This window comes from Pezoporus wallicus, unplaced genomic scaffold, assembly GCF_028554395.1.
Source record: "Pezoporus wallicus isolate ANWC-B61680 ecotype Strahan unplaced genomic scaffold, APGP_CSIRO_Pwel_v1 contig_8232, whole genome shotgun sequence".
Lineage (NCBI taxonomy): Eukaryota > Metazoa > Chordata > Aves > Psittaciformes > Psittacidae > Pezoporus > Pezoporus wallicus.
In genome coordinates this window covers 2,279,749-2,296,356 of record NW_026637105.1, presented here as the reverse complement: position 1 = coordinate 2,296,356, position 16,608 = coordinate 2,279,749, and the positions used below count along the sequence as shown (strand labels likewise).

The window sequence follows — 16,608 nt, the reverse complement described above, 5'->3', positions numbered from 1 at the left end:
AGCCCTCAAAAGTCCCATAAAACCACTGATTTCAGATGCAGTTTCCAGTCCCATTACATTTCAAGGGCACAGCTCCTGTGGGAGGGGGCAGGATACACAGGGCTCTTCCCAGACCACTCCAACCAGAGCCAGACCCTGCACAACTCAAGTACAGGAAGCTCCACTCCTCCAAAGCAGCAGCCTCCACAGGTTCCCCATGACTCAATCCCCACAGCTCCAAGTTAGTTTCCTTCCTTTTTCATCTATAGCAGATACAGGAGCATACAAGGACTCTCCTACAGGGCAGCCTTTTCCACTGCCCCTCTACACACTGGTATGTAATCAACCAGGTCATCTTTGTGCCCGACTGAAGCTGTTCTCCTCTGGGCTGCTGCTCTCACCATGTAGAAAAGAACACTTGAGAGAGGTACCTGTCACTACCGTGCTGTAGGATATTCAGACAAGTCCTGTGAGCCTCTGATTAGCAGCAGAGAACTAAGGTGTTAAGATCTTTGTGTCAGGCTGCATCAGTGAGTACAACTGACTCGGCTTCTCTGAGCTGGAAATGACTCAGAATCATTACGTAGGGCGACGTTTAACCTGTAGTCAAAATAAAACCAGATTTAAAAGAAACCCACCAGTACCGACATGAAAGGTACAGTAACATTTAATAGCATCTTGAAAGACAACACTGGTTATAAACTTCCTTTTTGGCAGGAAAAAAAAATGCACTTGGTCCAGGTTGCAACAAAAGCCAACTTAAAGAGGAAAGATAAGACAACCGAGCATCAGCTGTGCTGGAGCAGCCCTGAGCCATTAACGCTCACCAGGGAGCCCTGGCACCAGAGCAGCACAGGTCCCACCTCTAGGTCCATCCATCCCCCCATGCAGCCTGCTGAGCAGCTCCAGCCTTCACCCCAGCCCTGGGCCCCTCTGGTGGATGCTCAGACCCCAGTTCTGTGCAGCATTTTTGCATTAAATTAAGACAACCCCCCAAAAAAAGGACTTAGTTGCCATAATCTGTGCAGTTGAGATGAATTAAACAAAAGTAAAATAAAAAAGGGAAGTGAGGCAGCAGGGTTTACAATTTAACAGCAACTGGGACAAGTGGGAAGTAACATCAACCCTAAGCCCTTCCCTCCTGAAGCAGAAGCTCTCCCTGCAGAGGCGAGGGCTGACAGATGGCTGCACTTCACACAGCCCCAGAGGCTTTGCTGTGTACAGAGGCACTGGAAGCTGCCGTGAGCCAGGCCCAGCTTTGCTCACAGGCCATGCGCAGCGAGCGTCAGACTTTCTTTGGATCCCTCTGAGATGATACCAGGGTTAGGCAGGAGGGAATCGCAGGCAGCTGCAATGAGTAGTTTTGGTCATGGGTTTCCCTGTGCTGGGATATAGGTCGTGGTGCCAGGACAGCGCTGACAACCTGGAAGTGAAGGTGGTTGGAGATGAGGGTGCTCAGGGATGCAGGTAGAGTCCAGGACGAAAGGGGAGCCCGGGGCTCAGGCCAACTTCAGGAACTCCTGCAGGGTGTTTTGCTCTACTGCTTCCACAAAGAGCTCATAATCCTGCAGGGAAAAGTCACAAGTCACTCACCAGGCAAGAGCAAGGGGGCTGCTCACCCCCATCCCCTGAGCACACAGTGCAAACCAGCTCACGGCACTGATGCCATCAGTTGTGTGGAGAATGACAGGGTGACATGAGGACAGCCCCACACAGCACAGCCCCGCTGCCCACCCGCACCCCAAGTCCCCCTGCCCAGGACCCCTTTTTCACAAGGCACCGTGCTCCGTTGACCCTGGCAGCACCTTGTCCTTGTGCCTCACAAGAAATGCTTTCTGAAAGGCATCTTAACACCATCTGTAGCAAAAAGGAGGGGACTGGACTGTGCCCACCACCACCCAACCTCCACGGTGCTGAGCACAAACCTCACCCCACAGTAGTGGTCTCCGTTGACGATCTGGGGCGGGATGGCTTTGGGGTTACCAGCCTTTGCCCTCATCTCCTCCCGCAGAGCGTTGTCCTGGGAGATATCCACCAGCTCGTACTTGATGTTTTTCCCATCGAGGATTCGGGTTACTTCGCTCTGTTGGGATTTGATCTGGAAGCCGGGCGGGAAAGGCAGGTTATGAGGAGCTGGAGAGGAGCCCGAAGGGCGGGCACGCACCCCAGCGTGCCAGCCGCACTCTGCAAGCGCTCCTGGATCCAGACCGCACCCGGCCGCGGGGCTCGGCCCTGCGTGGGGTGAAGGGGGACACCCAGCGCGGAGGGATGGATCCGGTGCAGCGAGAGCAGGGGAGGGGACTCCAGGGATGGCTCAGAGACGCCCACCCCAGGGAAGAGGGGCCCCGGACGCGCAGCCCTGCCCCAGCGGAGCCCGGGCCGCCGCTCACCTCCCGGGAGCCGGTCACCGAGGTGCTGTAAACCTTGAGGGTGCTCATGCTGCGATCGCGGCCGCTCCCTGCGCTCAGCCTGGCGGAGGGAGGGAGGAAGGGAACGGGCGGCCCCGCCGCCGCCCTGCATGTGACTGCGGGGACCAATGGGGCCGACGGGCCCGGGCATGCGGCATCGGCGGGGCCCGGCCCCGGGGAGCCACCGCCGCACCGCCCCCGGAGCAGGACTGGTTCGCACGGGTGGAGCAGAGCAGCTTTATTTTATACTCAAAACACTCAGTACAAACAAGCGGGCGAGACAAAGGCCGGTAGAAATACACAGCGCCCGACGCGATGGGGGAGACGCAGGCAAACAGGCAGACGGGGTGAGAATGCGGTCCTGCTGCCCCTCTCTGGGGTGCTCTATAAAGAAGAGGCCCCGAGTTTCCCCTGCACAGAGAGCAGCAGCCGTGTACAGCAGACGGTCACCACCTGCCACACGGGTCCAGTCTGCAGGAGGAGGAGAGAGGAACACGCAACCCTGGGTCCCCCAGCTGCTGGGACACTGCCAGGCAGAAGGCTCCGAGCATCAACTGAGCTGGTTTCAGCCACGACCTCATTGCACAGAGGGCAATTGTGTCCCCGCACAACACCTGGGAATTAGATCTTGCACCCTACACTGGGGAAAGGGGATCGGGCCAAACAGCACCCTAGGGAGAGAGCGACTCGCAGCTGGTGCTGCTCTGCACCCCAGTGCCTAGAGAGCTCCCAGCAGCTAGGACAAACGACCTTAGGAAACAGTCTTGGCCCACATTTAGCTCAGTACATGGCAGCAGCATCCTGGGAACAGAAACAGTCTGAAACGTAATACACCTGATGCAGACAGAACAGGGCAGACACCACCATGCTCTCTCCCTGTACCATGCAGGGGGTAGCTCAGGACAGCAAACTAACCACCTCCCTGCCACCATCACCCATGGTGGCCAAACAAAGAACTAAGAACAAAACAGATTTGGTCTTAAAGAAAAAAAGAGGAACACCAATGCATTTCTCCCAAACCTAGGGCCTGCAGCCCCAACATGAACCAAGAAACAACCAACAGAAGTTTCAGCAGTATTTTCTCTCCTGCAGTACAGCTGACTGACTATACTGCTCTTAACTCAAGCTGAAAACCAAGTAAGTTCCACCCACAGCACCACAGCATTGGCACAAGCAAGTGCTGTGGAGTTGTCACTAGGTTAATGAGGGTTGTGATAAAGCAGATCACATCCCATACAGATTTATTTAGAAATCCCATTATTTAGCAGAAGAGCAGGGAGTTCCCAGACATCAAGGGGCATGGCTACAACAAAACCCAAGTGGTCACTGCCTTGCAGGCAGCAGGAAGAGCTTTCAGATCCAGCTGTGCCATCCTGCCATGGTAGGACCAGAATGGCTTTCTCCCTAGCAAGCTGAGGGCCAAGCAGAGGTGCACATCCCAACTGCCCTGGGCAGGTCACCCGGAGTGCAGAGCCTCTGGATGGTTCTAGAGGCTGCTACGAGAAACAGCAGTTTCTCCCCTTGCCAGCAGATGCATTAGCATGGGGACAGGAGGTTTCTCATTAAGGCACTTCAGCAATCTGCTTCCTCTGCAGCCTGAATCATATCCAGAGTGCTATTGGGGGGGAGGGGGGGGGGGGGGGGGATAAAAGGCTTAAGGCTTCTGGGGTATCAGTGCCCAGGGGGAGCATTTTCAGAGTCTTCCTTTAGTGTTGCTTTATTCCCCAACTCGTCTTGACTACTGAAAGACTCCAGATGTGTTTACCTGAGGAAAACGGGTCCTGCTCCACAAATAGTCCCTGAACACCCCAATAATCCTCTAGTCTTCCTAGTCACACAGGATCTTCACAGAGAATTTATCAGGAAAATCAGGGCATACATTTCCTTTTAGTGATCATTTTAACTGTCACATTTGCATGTTCAGCATTTGACATGCCTGGAAGGCAATTCAGAATTCATCTCCCAGCATCAGAGACCACACCAGCTCCAGCAAACACAGCATAAACACATTCCACAAGATCAAAGCTACTGCAAAGCCTGACACCAAAGACCTGAACGATTCCAGTTCAGCAGCTGAACACTTCTGGCAAACAAACCCCCTGGATTCTCATGGATTGGATAAGTCACACATCTTGTACCCGAGCAAAGGGATGGTAAAGTGCTGAATAGGTTTTGAGTTGTAGGAGCTCTAGACTCCTGAGAGTTTCAAGTCCTGGTTTTCTGTCTTACTTTGGGAGTAATTCTTTACTGAGTGATGCAGTTGTCTCCCATGTCCTGAGCGTATCTGTCAGATATTGCCGTCCTTAAGTCCTCCACCTCTTTGTGAAGCTGTTTTACCTCCACCAGTTTCTTTGCAAGTCCATCAGGGCTCAGTAAGTCATCCTTCTCCTTAGCAGAGTACTGCACAGCTGTGGAGTCAGAGAAGGGAGTCACCTCAACATGTAATAGTGACCAAAGATCACACACATTTGCGAGTGAGGCAGAAAAAACAATGCAGGTTTACACAAGAGGTGCTACTTAACATTTAGTTCTTACAGCATGCACCTTCAGAGCTGGCTAACCACAGAAAGAAGGTTCAGAACCCTAGAAAGATGAGAACCTCTTCTGTATTATAGAAGTGCTATATTACACACAAGTTTAATTCTGCCACAGCACAGGACCTGAGGGGTTTGCTCTGTCATCACTCCACATACTTACAGCGAATGCCCAGGAGCAGAGAGAGGTTGGGATCCTTGCCCTGAGCCCTCTGAGTGACAATGCTGTAGACAGACTGCAAATCCTGCAGGCAACTGGCCAGCTCACTGTGCAGGTCCTGGGCCAGGCGGGCTGTCTCAGCAGGCAGTGGCTGGGTTGTTAGCTCTGCCTGACGGAGCCGTTCCTGAAGGGTCAGGTTCTTCTCAATGAGATCCTGGTTCTGCACTGAGAGCTGAACAAATGGGCACAGCAGGTTAGTGGTGACCTGGGTTAGAACTAGTACACTTAGAACAACTTAACACAAGTGCTCGATGATGATGGGAGCACTGAAGGCAGGAGAAGCTGGTTTATATCAAGCCCTCCAGACTCTTGCCAGATAAGCAAGAGTCAGTGTCATAAGGTCTAGGGGAAAATTCTTCACCTAGACAGTGATCAGGCATTGGAACAGGCTTCCTAGGGCAGTAGTGGAATCACCATCCCTGGAAGTGTTAAAAAAAAAAAACCAACATACAGATGAGACACTTAGTGCCCTGGTTCAGTGGTGGCCTTTGGCAGTGCTGGGATAATGGTTGGACTTGATGATCTTAAAGGTCTTTTCCAACCTGGCTGATTCTATGATTCTATTCTAAGGTGTGAGCGTTCAGCTTTCCTGGCTCAGACAGGAAGCACCCCATGACACTGCACTATCCCTCCTGGGGCATGATGCAACAAAATAAGCTGCCAGGAGGTTGTTCACCAGTTGCTCACCCCAACCCTTCCCTCAAGGGCTGCCACTGTGCTTGGCTTCCTTCAGGTTTGAGAGTAGGGCTCAGCCCTGCCCTTGAACCACGGCTGTGGGCCAGGTGGGAGTCCTGCTCACTGCCATGCTGCCCCCAGCTGGCAAACTCAAACCCAAGGCAGGAACTGGGTTTCTCCTCCTGCTTTTTAACAGAGGAAAGCTCCTTTCGGAGCAACTGACTAGCAGGAAGCAGGAGAGGTTATGTTGCTGACTGCAAATTAAGGGCCTAGCTAAAAGACAATTTGTTGTTCATTCAGCTGGTACACTCAGGCACTCAGCACTCCTGCTGACCTCTTTCACAGCGGCCCGGAGCTGCTGCAGTGCATTCTCTCTTCTCACCGCCTCCTCTTTCAGAGCTTGGCTTGTCCCCTCTTCCTGGGTCACCTGTTCTTCCAGGTTCTGGAACAGACCATGGGTAAGTAGTGAGTCTAACTCACATCACAGCAGATTCTCGAGTTCTAGGTCCCTCCACAGTCACCTCTCACCTTTACTTGCAAGGACAACTGCTCTGCCTTCTTCTGCTGTTTGTCCACAATCTGGAATCAAAAGCAGAAGCATCAGAACTGGCCACACAAACTCAGTAATTCCACCAGGATTTCTCCTGCAGTAAGAGAGCATCTCCCCTCTCCCCCCTTTTCCCATCCATTTACTGCTTTAATCACTGCTTCTGTTAGTAGTGGATTCCCCGATGAAAGGCACCATTAGAAGTATCAGCTAAATACAAGACTGGACAAGTTGCATTCATGTGGTTTTCTTCTACATTCTGCAACTTGTCTCCAGTGTTAAGTGCAGGAAAGCAGTTATCACAGCAAGAACAGCTTCTAAAACCACTCAGCCTGGAATTCTAGGAACTGCTGCTTCAGTACAACAGTGACTGCAAAAGTCCCCAATTTCATTTTTAGTGCCCGGTGTGACTCAGTGGAAAGGAAAAGGTGAGATTCCCAGCTGGGACACTGTTACCTTCCTGAGGCGGTCACATTCTTTCTTCAGAGAGTCATTTTCTATCTTCTGTCTCTCCCCATCCTGGGCAGAGGCTCCTCTCTCTGCATTCTTCACACACTGCTGCACCTTGTCCTGCAAGCTGCAATTGGCAGAACACCATGGGAAAACCAGCTTTATTTAGGGTGTCTCCCTCACTATGAGGGGGCAAATGATTTTCATCTCAGGTGTCAGTGTTGCCAGGGCTATGACAGAATTCTCCCTTCCTTGGACACAGCCCTACCCATAATATTGGCACATTTGCAGACACAACAATTGCAGACTAAAGAGGTCCGTTTTGCCAGGAGTTATGGTTGACAAGAGCAATAACCTGAGGACACAAACAAGCCCAGGTAACAGAATAGGGGCCCCCTTTCTTTCAGCATGTGGTTCTGCTCCCACCCTCCGTTGCTGGCACACAGAATTTAAACACAGTTTTAGCAAGCACTCACATAATCATCACACGGCCATGGTAACCAGGTTCTGACAGGAGGGACAGTGGCTGTGCTGAATCATCACAGCCCTTGTGCAGCAATTACTTCAGTGCTATTAGAATCCTCCTGACTTTTACCTGCGCACAGTAGAAAGAAGCTCCAGCTCCTTGTGTTTTTGGGTTTCCAGCTGCACCTCTTGCTCCCTGAAAGCAGCCCGGACATCTCCAAGCTCTGTTTCCAGTGCCAGCACTGTTTCTTGCATAGCAGTACTCTTCAGTTCAGATTCCTTCAGCTGCAACAAAGGCCATCAGAACATTCTAGAGACCTCCCAGGGGTTTTACCACACACAGCATGCTTCAACTACATCTGCAATGTCCATTTTTAGTACCTATGTGGCAATTCTTAGTTATAGCTCAGAACATTCCTCCTCCAAAAAGATTAGACCACAACTTTACTTGTGCAGCTGCACTGCAGCTGTAGAGAAGTCACCTGAGCAAGTATGTGAAGAGCTATCATCACAACTCAACAGAAGTTTTACCTTCTGACTCTGTTTCTGGTGGTCCTCAAGGGTTGGTAGATCAGCCAAATATCGTTCCAGGGTCTCAATTCTCTGTTGTCTCTCTCTGTTCTGTTCAGATTCCTTCTGGCATTTCTTTTTAAGGTTATTAATGTGTTTGTCTCTTCCCTTTACCTGCAGGGACAGTTATAAAAAGTTCAGTTTATATAATTTCTTATCCATTCTTCAGTCCTATGTAAGCCTCATTTACCTTTTTGTACAGCACTAAACACCAAAACACAAGATCACCTTAACTCAGCAGTATTTCTGCTCATCTAGCTAAAGACAGGCCTCCTCTCTGGTTAAAAGACGAGGTACTGAAATCCTTCTAACTGCAGGAGAAAGGGCTTTTGCTTACAATCCAAAGTACTCCACAAGGAGACCAGAAAATACCTGCTATGACCATGCCCACAAAAAGCTTTCATCTTCGCACTACATGGACTTTCAGTTTCTCAAAGCAAAACCACCTTCCAATCTTGAGAGCAATGGGATCATACCCTTTCTTCCTGTTTTTTTAACTCCTCTGCATGTTTCTGCATAGTTTCCTTCAGTGACTCCCTTATAAGCTTTGCATCCACCTCTGCAGCAGCCAGTTTTCTCTCCAATTCAATCTTCTCCTTACTGAGGGATTCAGTCTTCTCTGTGAACTGTGCTCGAAGAAATGTATTCTCCCGCTGCAGCTCCTGCAAAGAGAGCCAAGCTGGTATTAAGCATCTGTGCTGCCTCAGAGCTGTGTTCTCAGCCCCCCCCCCCCCAAACCCCAAACATCAGTCAGGCCATTTTATACACTGCAGTATCTGAAACAGCATGTCAGTGCCATCAGGCCTTTGCATCACTAGCAGAGCTTCTAAACAAACCATAAGACTTCAGGGCTTGAAATCTTGAAAGATTGGTAATAAGGGCTTGAAAGACAGGTAATAGGGATCCCATACAAAGGATCACTTTATTCTGCATAGCTCTTCTACTCAGGGAACACCTAATAAGAAGTGATAAGGCCATTGGATTCAATACCAATTTCTTACTGACCCCCTGCTGCATCTGCTTACCTGCATTCTCAACATGTAGACATCTCCATAGGTTGCTGGGCAGCCAAGCAGGGCACTGTGAACCTGTAGTTCACTTTCCCTGACCTTCTGCTCCAACTGTGAGATGTGTTGTCTTTGCCTGTAAAAAGCAACAACTGGTAATACACTGTCCTCAAACACACAGCAGAGAGCAATACAGCATGAACAGTGCCACCGCAACTCTAATGCTCCATACAGGGACAAGCAGACCAGAAAGACAACTCTGCAACTCAGAACTGACCTGCAGAGAAACGATCTGGAAGAGTCTATGATACTGTGACATCCATTTCAAAGTTTCTTAGAATTGGTATTAACTTTTCCTCCCTCCCTTCAAAGCAACTCCCAGCAACAATTATAGATAAAACACACAAGCCTTCCATGCTGTGGAGGATCTGGCTTGGTTGTAGAGCTTGTGTGAGTGACAGAACTCCAAATGAACAACCAGAAACAATATTTACAGCCCAAATGCTGAAGGTAGTTTTTATTAGGACTTACTTTTTCCAAAAGCTTATGGACCATGGCATTAGGTATGAGAAATGTGCTTGACAGCCCAAATTCACAAAGAGCTAATTTAAAATAAAGCTAAGAGCTCCAAGGAAATCCTCAAGCAAAAAGGCAGCAGTTTTGACATTCCAGATAATCATGATGTGAACAGAAATCTTTATCCTTTATAAAGCATAGAGAATCATAACCAAAATTGATTTATTTGATCCCTTCAGGATCATCATCCTAATTCCAAGAGGAGGGGGAGGAGAGCTCATGAAAAATATATGTTCTTCTCAAAGGTCATCATACTGCTCTTTGCAACAGAAGAGACCCAGATGGACAAGAGGAACTCTGAGACAGGACCTTTCCTTGGTACTTTCAAACCCCTCCCTTTCCAAAAGGCAATGCACTGGAGCCCATACACCACATATCAGTAGCAAACTCTCACCTATCAATGAGGAGCTCTTTCTCCTTGAGTAGGTTTTCATTGGAGTTCAGGATATTGATCCACTGAGCTGGATCGGGAGTAGGCAGTGAAGGAGAATACATGGAGGGATGGTGGCAGGCACCTCCATTTTGTAACTGAAAGAGAAGGCAAAATGAGGAAGGAGGTCTGTGCTCCACAGAGGTAACTGCAACGCTGCTAGAGCTATTTTGCGCCCTGTGTGCTCATCTGCATGCCAGGACAGAGCTATTTCAGTCCCTGTCAATGTCCAAGAACAAGTAACTTTGCCCAAGCACAACTGGAGATTAACAAATAATTTTAGCTCACTGGAAACAATTTGTCTCCATTCGGGTACAGCTGGTGGGATAAACAAGCTGGTTCCATCTAATAAATCTTAGTTTTATGCAGCTTTTTTAAGCCAAAAAGGAATTTCCCAACTCTAGATACAGAATACAGTTATTGTAGAAGTGAAGACCTTAGCATGCTTTTTCCTCAGTTTCTAGCAGACAGGATGTTTCCCTCTTGATCTGATCCATTGTGCAGTGCTGTAACTTAATACAGAGCTGCTCTCCATAAGCAGCACGTCAAATGATACCTGTGACACCATATGCTGTAAAAACAGATCATTAACAGACTTTCAGTGTAAGACAGGGAGAAGCAGCAGACTTTTTCCCCTCTTGCTTTATAAGTCTGGAATAACAATTCATGACTACACAGGAAGTGTTTCAAACTCATACATTCACACAAGCAGCTCCTTACCTGCATTTGCTCTACTTGCAATCGCACTTTGTCCAGCTGCTGTTTCCAAGCACTGAGCTCACAGACCCTCTCATGTGGGTGTAGTGTGCAGCTGTCCTGCATCCATGCTCGAGATGGAGGACTTACAGGCTTTGAATAGAAATTGTTGGCCGGGAGTCCCGTTGGCATCAGTCTGTTTGTGCTTGGCCACGCTCCATCCTGGGGCTCACAGACTCCATTAGCCCCCGCCGCTTGCTTACTCTCTGGCAGCACCTTATAATGGTCCTTTCCTGCCTCAGCTGCCCCAGAGTTCGGACTGAACTTCTGGAACCTGTGGAGAGGGTCAGGGCACAAATTATCCAGAAAGAGAGACTGGTTAAGGGTGCGCTCGATGGCAGGGGTGTCAAACTTCCAAGTGTCTTCTGCTCTCATGTGATCCGAAACAGGATGCCAGGGTTGCTCAAGACCATTTTCCCCTGAAGTCCTGTAGAGGTGCAGGAGATCCCTGGGTGGCACCTGAGAAGACTTCCCAGAATTAAAATCTCCATTCCTCATGAGCCCTGCGTGTTCAGAAGCAGCAGATCCTGGCATAGCAGGTTTTGATGGATTCTGTAAACAGCTCTGGTCTCCTGCAGGACACAGCTTGGAGGGTGAGGCACCCAAAGTAGAAGGCATAACGTGGGCTGTTGGGATGGTCACTTGGGCTTTGATGGGCTGGAATGAGGAACCGTTACTGGAATTGCAAAAGTCTGAGGAAAGAAGAACAACACTGATTACAAACCCGAAACATTCCAACATGAACAGCCATTCCTTTGAGGAGCGTTCCAGAAGAAATTAAAAACCTGACTCTTTTCCCCCTGAACATGTCCTCCTAAGCAGCAGCAAGACCAAGGCACACCAATGTTCCCCCTCATTACAAGTTTCAGGAGCCTGCTGACATTTTCCTACCACCATATCACAGGAAGAATCCAAGTTTAATTCAGCAGACATTTTTAATCCCCTGTTATTAAGCTACTCCAGTATAATCTTAAATCAATAAGGTTATCTTTCTATAGGTTTAGAAATCAAGTCCTTTAAATTGAATAAAAAGGCTGGAACTTACTCAGCTGAGCACTGAGACCTCGATTCTGTTCTGCCCGTCCCACAGCTCAGCGGCTCTGAACCGTGACCAAAGCTAACGGGAGCCTTCACTAAGCCCATGATGAGCTTCAAACATAGCTGAACACTGGGTCACCAGCAGTTGACCTTCGAACTCCTCCAGGACACTGCAGCAAAAGAGCTTTTCCTAGAGTAATGGCTGTGCCTTATTGCCACAGGAAATGAGACAGAGTTGGGCACACGCACCCCAACGTGAGCCTGTCCTGGCAGACGGGCACCAAACCTGGCTACGGGGAAGTGCAGGGCTATTCTTAGCAACTCTCAGATTTCAATACAGCAACAGCAAGAACTGAGAAAGGCAAACAGCAAAGTCCCTGTTCTCCTCCTGGTCACCACATGCTGCATACTGTGGTAATTCCAGGTTTCTCCCAGCTACACAAACTTGTTTTCTTCATGTGTTTGGCTAAAGGCCCACGCCTCATGATGTTTCTTTAATCCACCCTCAAGACTGCAACATCAACCCTCCACCTGTTTGTAGCCTCAAAGCATTGCTACAGGAAGGAATAAAAGGTTCCAAGTTGAACGGGACCAAAACCAGATTCTGCAAAGACCATCAAGCTACAGGTAAATATCACAGTAAAGGCACAAGGTACTCTCCTCAAAAAATGAGAAGGGGGGAAATCCCTCAGACATTCATTGCCTGTGCCTGGAACTCCACAGAACACCCTGCTACCAAACAGTCACAAGAACATTCACCTCAGCAAACAGCAGGGACAGGACAATTTCCTTTTACAGCCCCTGGATTTGTATCCCAGTATCACTGTGAGGAACTCGAGCCCTCTGAGCAACACATCACATGCAGATGCTGCAATCGGTTCCTTCAGTGTGCTGAGGCTTGTCACAACAACACATGGACCTGACAGGCAGAAATTCAGCCTCAGCTCTTACAAACAAGGCTACCACATAGCAAACATTCCAAAGGGCCATTTCTGAAAGGGCCATCATTATCTCCCCTGCCTTGAATGTGCAGCTGGATGTTTTATTATCCAGAGAGGCACTAAAGCGGACACTTAAACATGGGCTCTAGTAACATTTCCAGCAATATTTCCACAAGTCAGACCTTCTAAAACACCTTCATTTTAACTCGCACATTATTGAGATCTATGGCTGCCAATGCAGCTTGTGAAATACATGAATGTGCAAAGTATATTATTTTCAAGAAAACAGCAAACTGCCTCACTGCTGAAAGAAGGGTCAGTGAATCAATAGTGGTTTATGTCACTTTTGTGGATGAAGATACAAGTGGAAAGGATTGCTGGGACAAGCAATTTCACAGAACACACCTCAGCTGAGGGACAGGCTGCAGCCTTCTTCAGTGAGCAGTACACAGCTAACACTGAGGACACTTAGGCACACTGACCTGAAGCCTCTAGAGGCACCTATAAATTACTTCTTAAATCACACATCGCGCTTGCTGATAGACCACTTGGTCAGAATGAACCAGCAAGTCAATAGGGTGGCTCTTTTAGTCAGTTCAAAATGCTCACTACAGTTAGAAGACACCAGCTTAGAGAAACAGCAAGTCCCTTAATCATTTGTTTGTATTTCAGTCAGCATATCTGTGTGCTGAGGTTCTGAAATAGTCCCCAAACATCATTTCAGATTCTGCTCTCTCCCAAGTTTTACATTCTAGGGTTCGGTAATATCAGGCTATTTAATGCTTTAAACTCTCCTCCTGTGTGACCTCATGCTGACCATCACCTTCTGTGCTGTCTGAACAGGAGGTCCCAATGCCCCCATCCCCGCTGTCGGCCACACTTGAACTGCGGCTGACACGGCTCTGGAACTTCACAGACAACATGGGTGTTTTCCAGTCAGTCTCCAGGAAATGACTCTTTTGACTGGTGCTGGGATCTGGAGAGAAAAAGCAGGAATATTTATGTTTCAGCTAACAGACTGAAAAGCCTTTTAATACACCTAATTAAGCCATATCTAATTACCCGTTCTACCTAAACCCATCCTTGCTTGACTCCCCATACTGTTGCTAAAGAAATCTCTTTTGCAAAAGGAAATGGCAGCAAACACATGGAAATCAAATAATATTAACAGGAGACTGAAAAAAAAAAAATCAATCTAGTTATGGAAGTCAGACTGCAAAAGCAGTAAATTACATTCCCATTGATGAGCTTGGTGATATTACACCCAGCTGATGCTCTGGTACTCAGATGAAACAGAGGAGCAGCAACATTGGCCCACAGTAAAACTGGTTGAATTAAAGGCACATTTTTGCATTAACTGGTAATAACTTTTCCAGATGTATCACTTAGCAATCAAGAGATAGGTTTGTTATCAAACAACTCTCTCCTCAAGCACACATGGCAGGAATAAGACATCATTTTCAAATAGAAAGCTTCTGGTAATGAACTCTTCTCAAGGCCATCTGTCTCCTCAGGGGAGCTGAAACAGGATCCGACAGCAGCAGGGCTTTAAAGAAAGGACTATTCTTACCCGGTGGATTGTTCTGCTGGAGCCTCAGGTCTGGCTGTTTCTCCAGAGCAGCCATCTTATCTGTCCAGTGAACTACAGAGCAATACATCAAAATCACTAAGTCAGTATAAACCAGACCCTGTTCCCACTAACCAAGGGGTACACACACAACAGTTACTCTCCATTCAGATTAACACAGTATTTCGCATTTAATGAGCATCTCCTCCCAAGAATGTCTCTACTTCATCCCCGCAGCACAGAGGCCTTAAAAAAAAGCCCCTGCAGTTACTGTAGGTTTTCTTCATGCCTGAGAAATGAGCAGAGTTCCTGTTTGCAACATTCTCCAGGTCTGCAGCACTTCAGCAGCTCCTTTCAACTGGGGCATGTGTTATCCCCATCGTGGTTATTTATAGAGCATCAGTCACCATGGTACCTACACGCTGCCTTTATGTCTACAGAGACCAAAAATTTCCTTTCACAAGTCTTAACTCCAAACCAGTTCATTTCTGCCCTCTGTAGAGGTCACAGAGCAACTACAGGCAGAAATGCAGCCATTCACAACCTGGCATTGCTGCTCCATAAATGGCAGTCATTATCAGTCTAGAGCTTTGGTTTAATTGATCTGCTTATCCAAGTACTTCAGACAGTGAATTTCCTAACTCTGATGATGCAAGTTATGATTTGCAGCTCTCAGGCTGTGGACATTCAGGGCTGCTCTCCACTCCACCAGCCAGATACTAAATCCTCAATTGCCAGCTCCTACGGATTTGTGCTTAACTGATTCAAAGAGCTCGCAGAAACCATTAATTCTTAGGAAACAGACACAGATTTTACAACACGGGACAGACACTGGGAACACAACAGGCTAATGAAGCAGCAGCAGCATTTCGCTCAGCAAAGAAATACAACACTTCTAGCTAAATATATCACTTATTATGCTCAATTTAGGTATGTTTCTGACAGTCCTGAGTTGGAAACCCAGACTCCAGCACTACAGTGCCAGCAGGGAAATACAAGCGTGGCTTTTGACATAATATAGAGAAAACAAAGTGCTCCCACCTCACCCCGCACACCCTCACACGCAGACACAGCACCCACCCCAGGAGCAGGCCCTGCAGAAGGGGTAGGAAGGGAGAGAGAGGTGGGTCACGAAGAGGGGGAGCAGCGCTTTACCCGGTGGAAGGGGAGAGCTTGGAGGGGACGCGCAGTGATGTGAAGCGAGGCTGTGAGGGGAAACGCTTCGCCCCGCCGGCAGTGATATGGGTGGAGAGAGGGAAAGGCCCTCCCTGAGGGGCACCGGTTCCTGAGGGGCGCGGGGAGCGGAACGGAGCCGGTCCCTGCGGGGCGGGGAGAGAGAAGGGGTGGTTTCACCGAGGGGGGGGGAGCGCTGTGCCCCAGGCCGAGGCCCGCGCCGCGGTGCCGGTAGCGGGACGGCTCCGAGCCCCTCACCTGCCTCCGCCGCGCGGCCCGCGACCGTTACAGCCAGGGGGCGGGAAGCGAGAGGCGAGAGGAGGGGCAGAGGAAAAGCGACAGAACCCCGCCCCTCCCTGCCTCCGCGCCTGCGCAGCTCGTCCCCAGTCCGGGCAGTGCTGTGCGGACGCGGGCACCGCAGCGTGCTCAGCCCGTTCTGAGCTCTTCACCCGGGGCCCTCGGTGCCGCGGTTTCCTGGTGCTGCGCTTCCCGAGGGCATTCCAGTGCCTAAGGGGCTACAGGGAACCTGGAGAGGGCTTTGGACGAGGGCCTGTAGGGACAGGCCAAGGGGAATGGCTTGAAGCTGACAAAGTGGGGAAAAGGGAAGTCCCAACAAACTTTTATTTAAGCTTAAAAATTAGATAAATGTGAGGACATCTTCATAAATCTGCACTTACTGGTTCACCTGTATCTTTGTAGAAAAAATGAATCGATAAGCCAGCACAGAAAACGTGAAGAGTGTGTGCCTCAGCTCTCCCATGGCATTCTCTGGGCTGCCTTCAAACACAGTGCTGCTGGTGGTCCTGAAGGCAATATTGGGTACTACGACGGTCCAAATTTCTCAGTATTGCAGTTTAGCATTTGTGATCCTAATGTCACTACCGAAAGAAAACCATGGGCGAGTGTCCACATTACCCTGAAAGCCTGTAGGACACATCCCTGCTGTTTGTGCCTCTAGCTGGCCATTGTGGGTCAGACAAGTACAGTAGAACAGAAAAATCAATTGTACACATAAAATGCACGTTATTGATGAGTAGGGATGAAAAGGTGTTGATATTCATAGAATATTTCCATGATTGAATGATTTCGGTGGTGTCTGACCCCGAGCTAAGAAAATACAATTGAGTTGTTGAAGTCTGGGGGATGTTTTGCAGCAAACCTTGTATCACTAAATATTCTGTTGCTAAACACTGAATGTCAGTATGACGGTTTGTATAGCCACATGTGCAAAATGCTTGGCCTTAGGTAAAGAGCAACACTGGTGCTATAAGA

General features: G+C 48.9%; 2 protein-coding genes across 3 annotated transcripts; both read right to left on the bottom strand.

Annotated features, from left to right (window-relative positions):
- Positions 1-630: 630 nt before the first annotated feature.
- On the bottom strand, positions 631-2,516 carry SH3BGRL3 (SH3 domain binding glutamate rich protein like 3). Its single transcript, XM_057403560.1, has 3 exons — positions 2,370-2,516; positions 1,910-2,077; positions 631-1,544 (listed from the first exon to the last, which is right to left on the bottom strand). The coding sequence occupies exons 1-3, from the start codon at positions 2,415-2,417 to the stop codon at positions 1,479-1,481; spliced, it is 282 nt and encodes a 93-aa protein (XP_057259543.1). The 5' UTR covers positions 2,418-2,516; the 3' UTR covers positions 631-1,478.
- Positions 2,517-4,026: 1,510 nt separating this feature from the next.
- Positions 4,027-14,238, bottom strand: CEP85 (centrosomal protein 85). 2 transcript variants are annotated; one of them, XM_057403530.1, is made up of 13 exons: positions 14,167-14,238; positions 13,420-13,572; positions 10,582-11,309; positions 9,826-9,959; positions 8,874-8,991; positions 8,325-8,510; positions 7,810-7,962; positions 7,409-7,563; positions 6,820-6,940; positions 6,345-6,395; positions 6,151-6,258; positions 5,085-5,313; positions 4,027-4,795 (listed from the first exon to the last, which is right to left on the bottom strand). In XM_057403530.1, the coding sequence occupies exons 1-13, from the start codon at positions 14,219-14,221 to the stop codon at positions 4,632-4,634; spliced, it is 2,355 nt and encodes a 784-aa protein (XP_057259513.1). In that variant the 5' UTR covers positions 14,222-14,238; the 3' UTR covers positions 4,027-4,631. The 2 variants fall into 2 exon arrangements, with proteins under 2 accessions (XP_057259513.1, XP_057259515.1); XM_057403532.1 differs by lacking the exons at positions 13,420-13,572; positions 14,167-14,238 and adding an exon at positions 11,663-11,895.
- Positions 14,239-16,608: the final 2,370 nt, after the last annotated feature.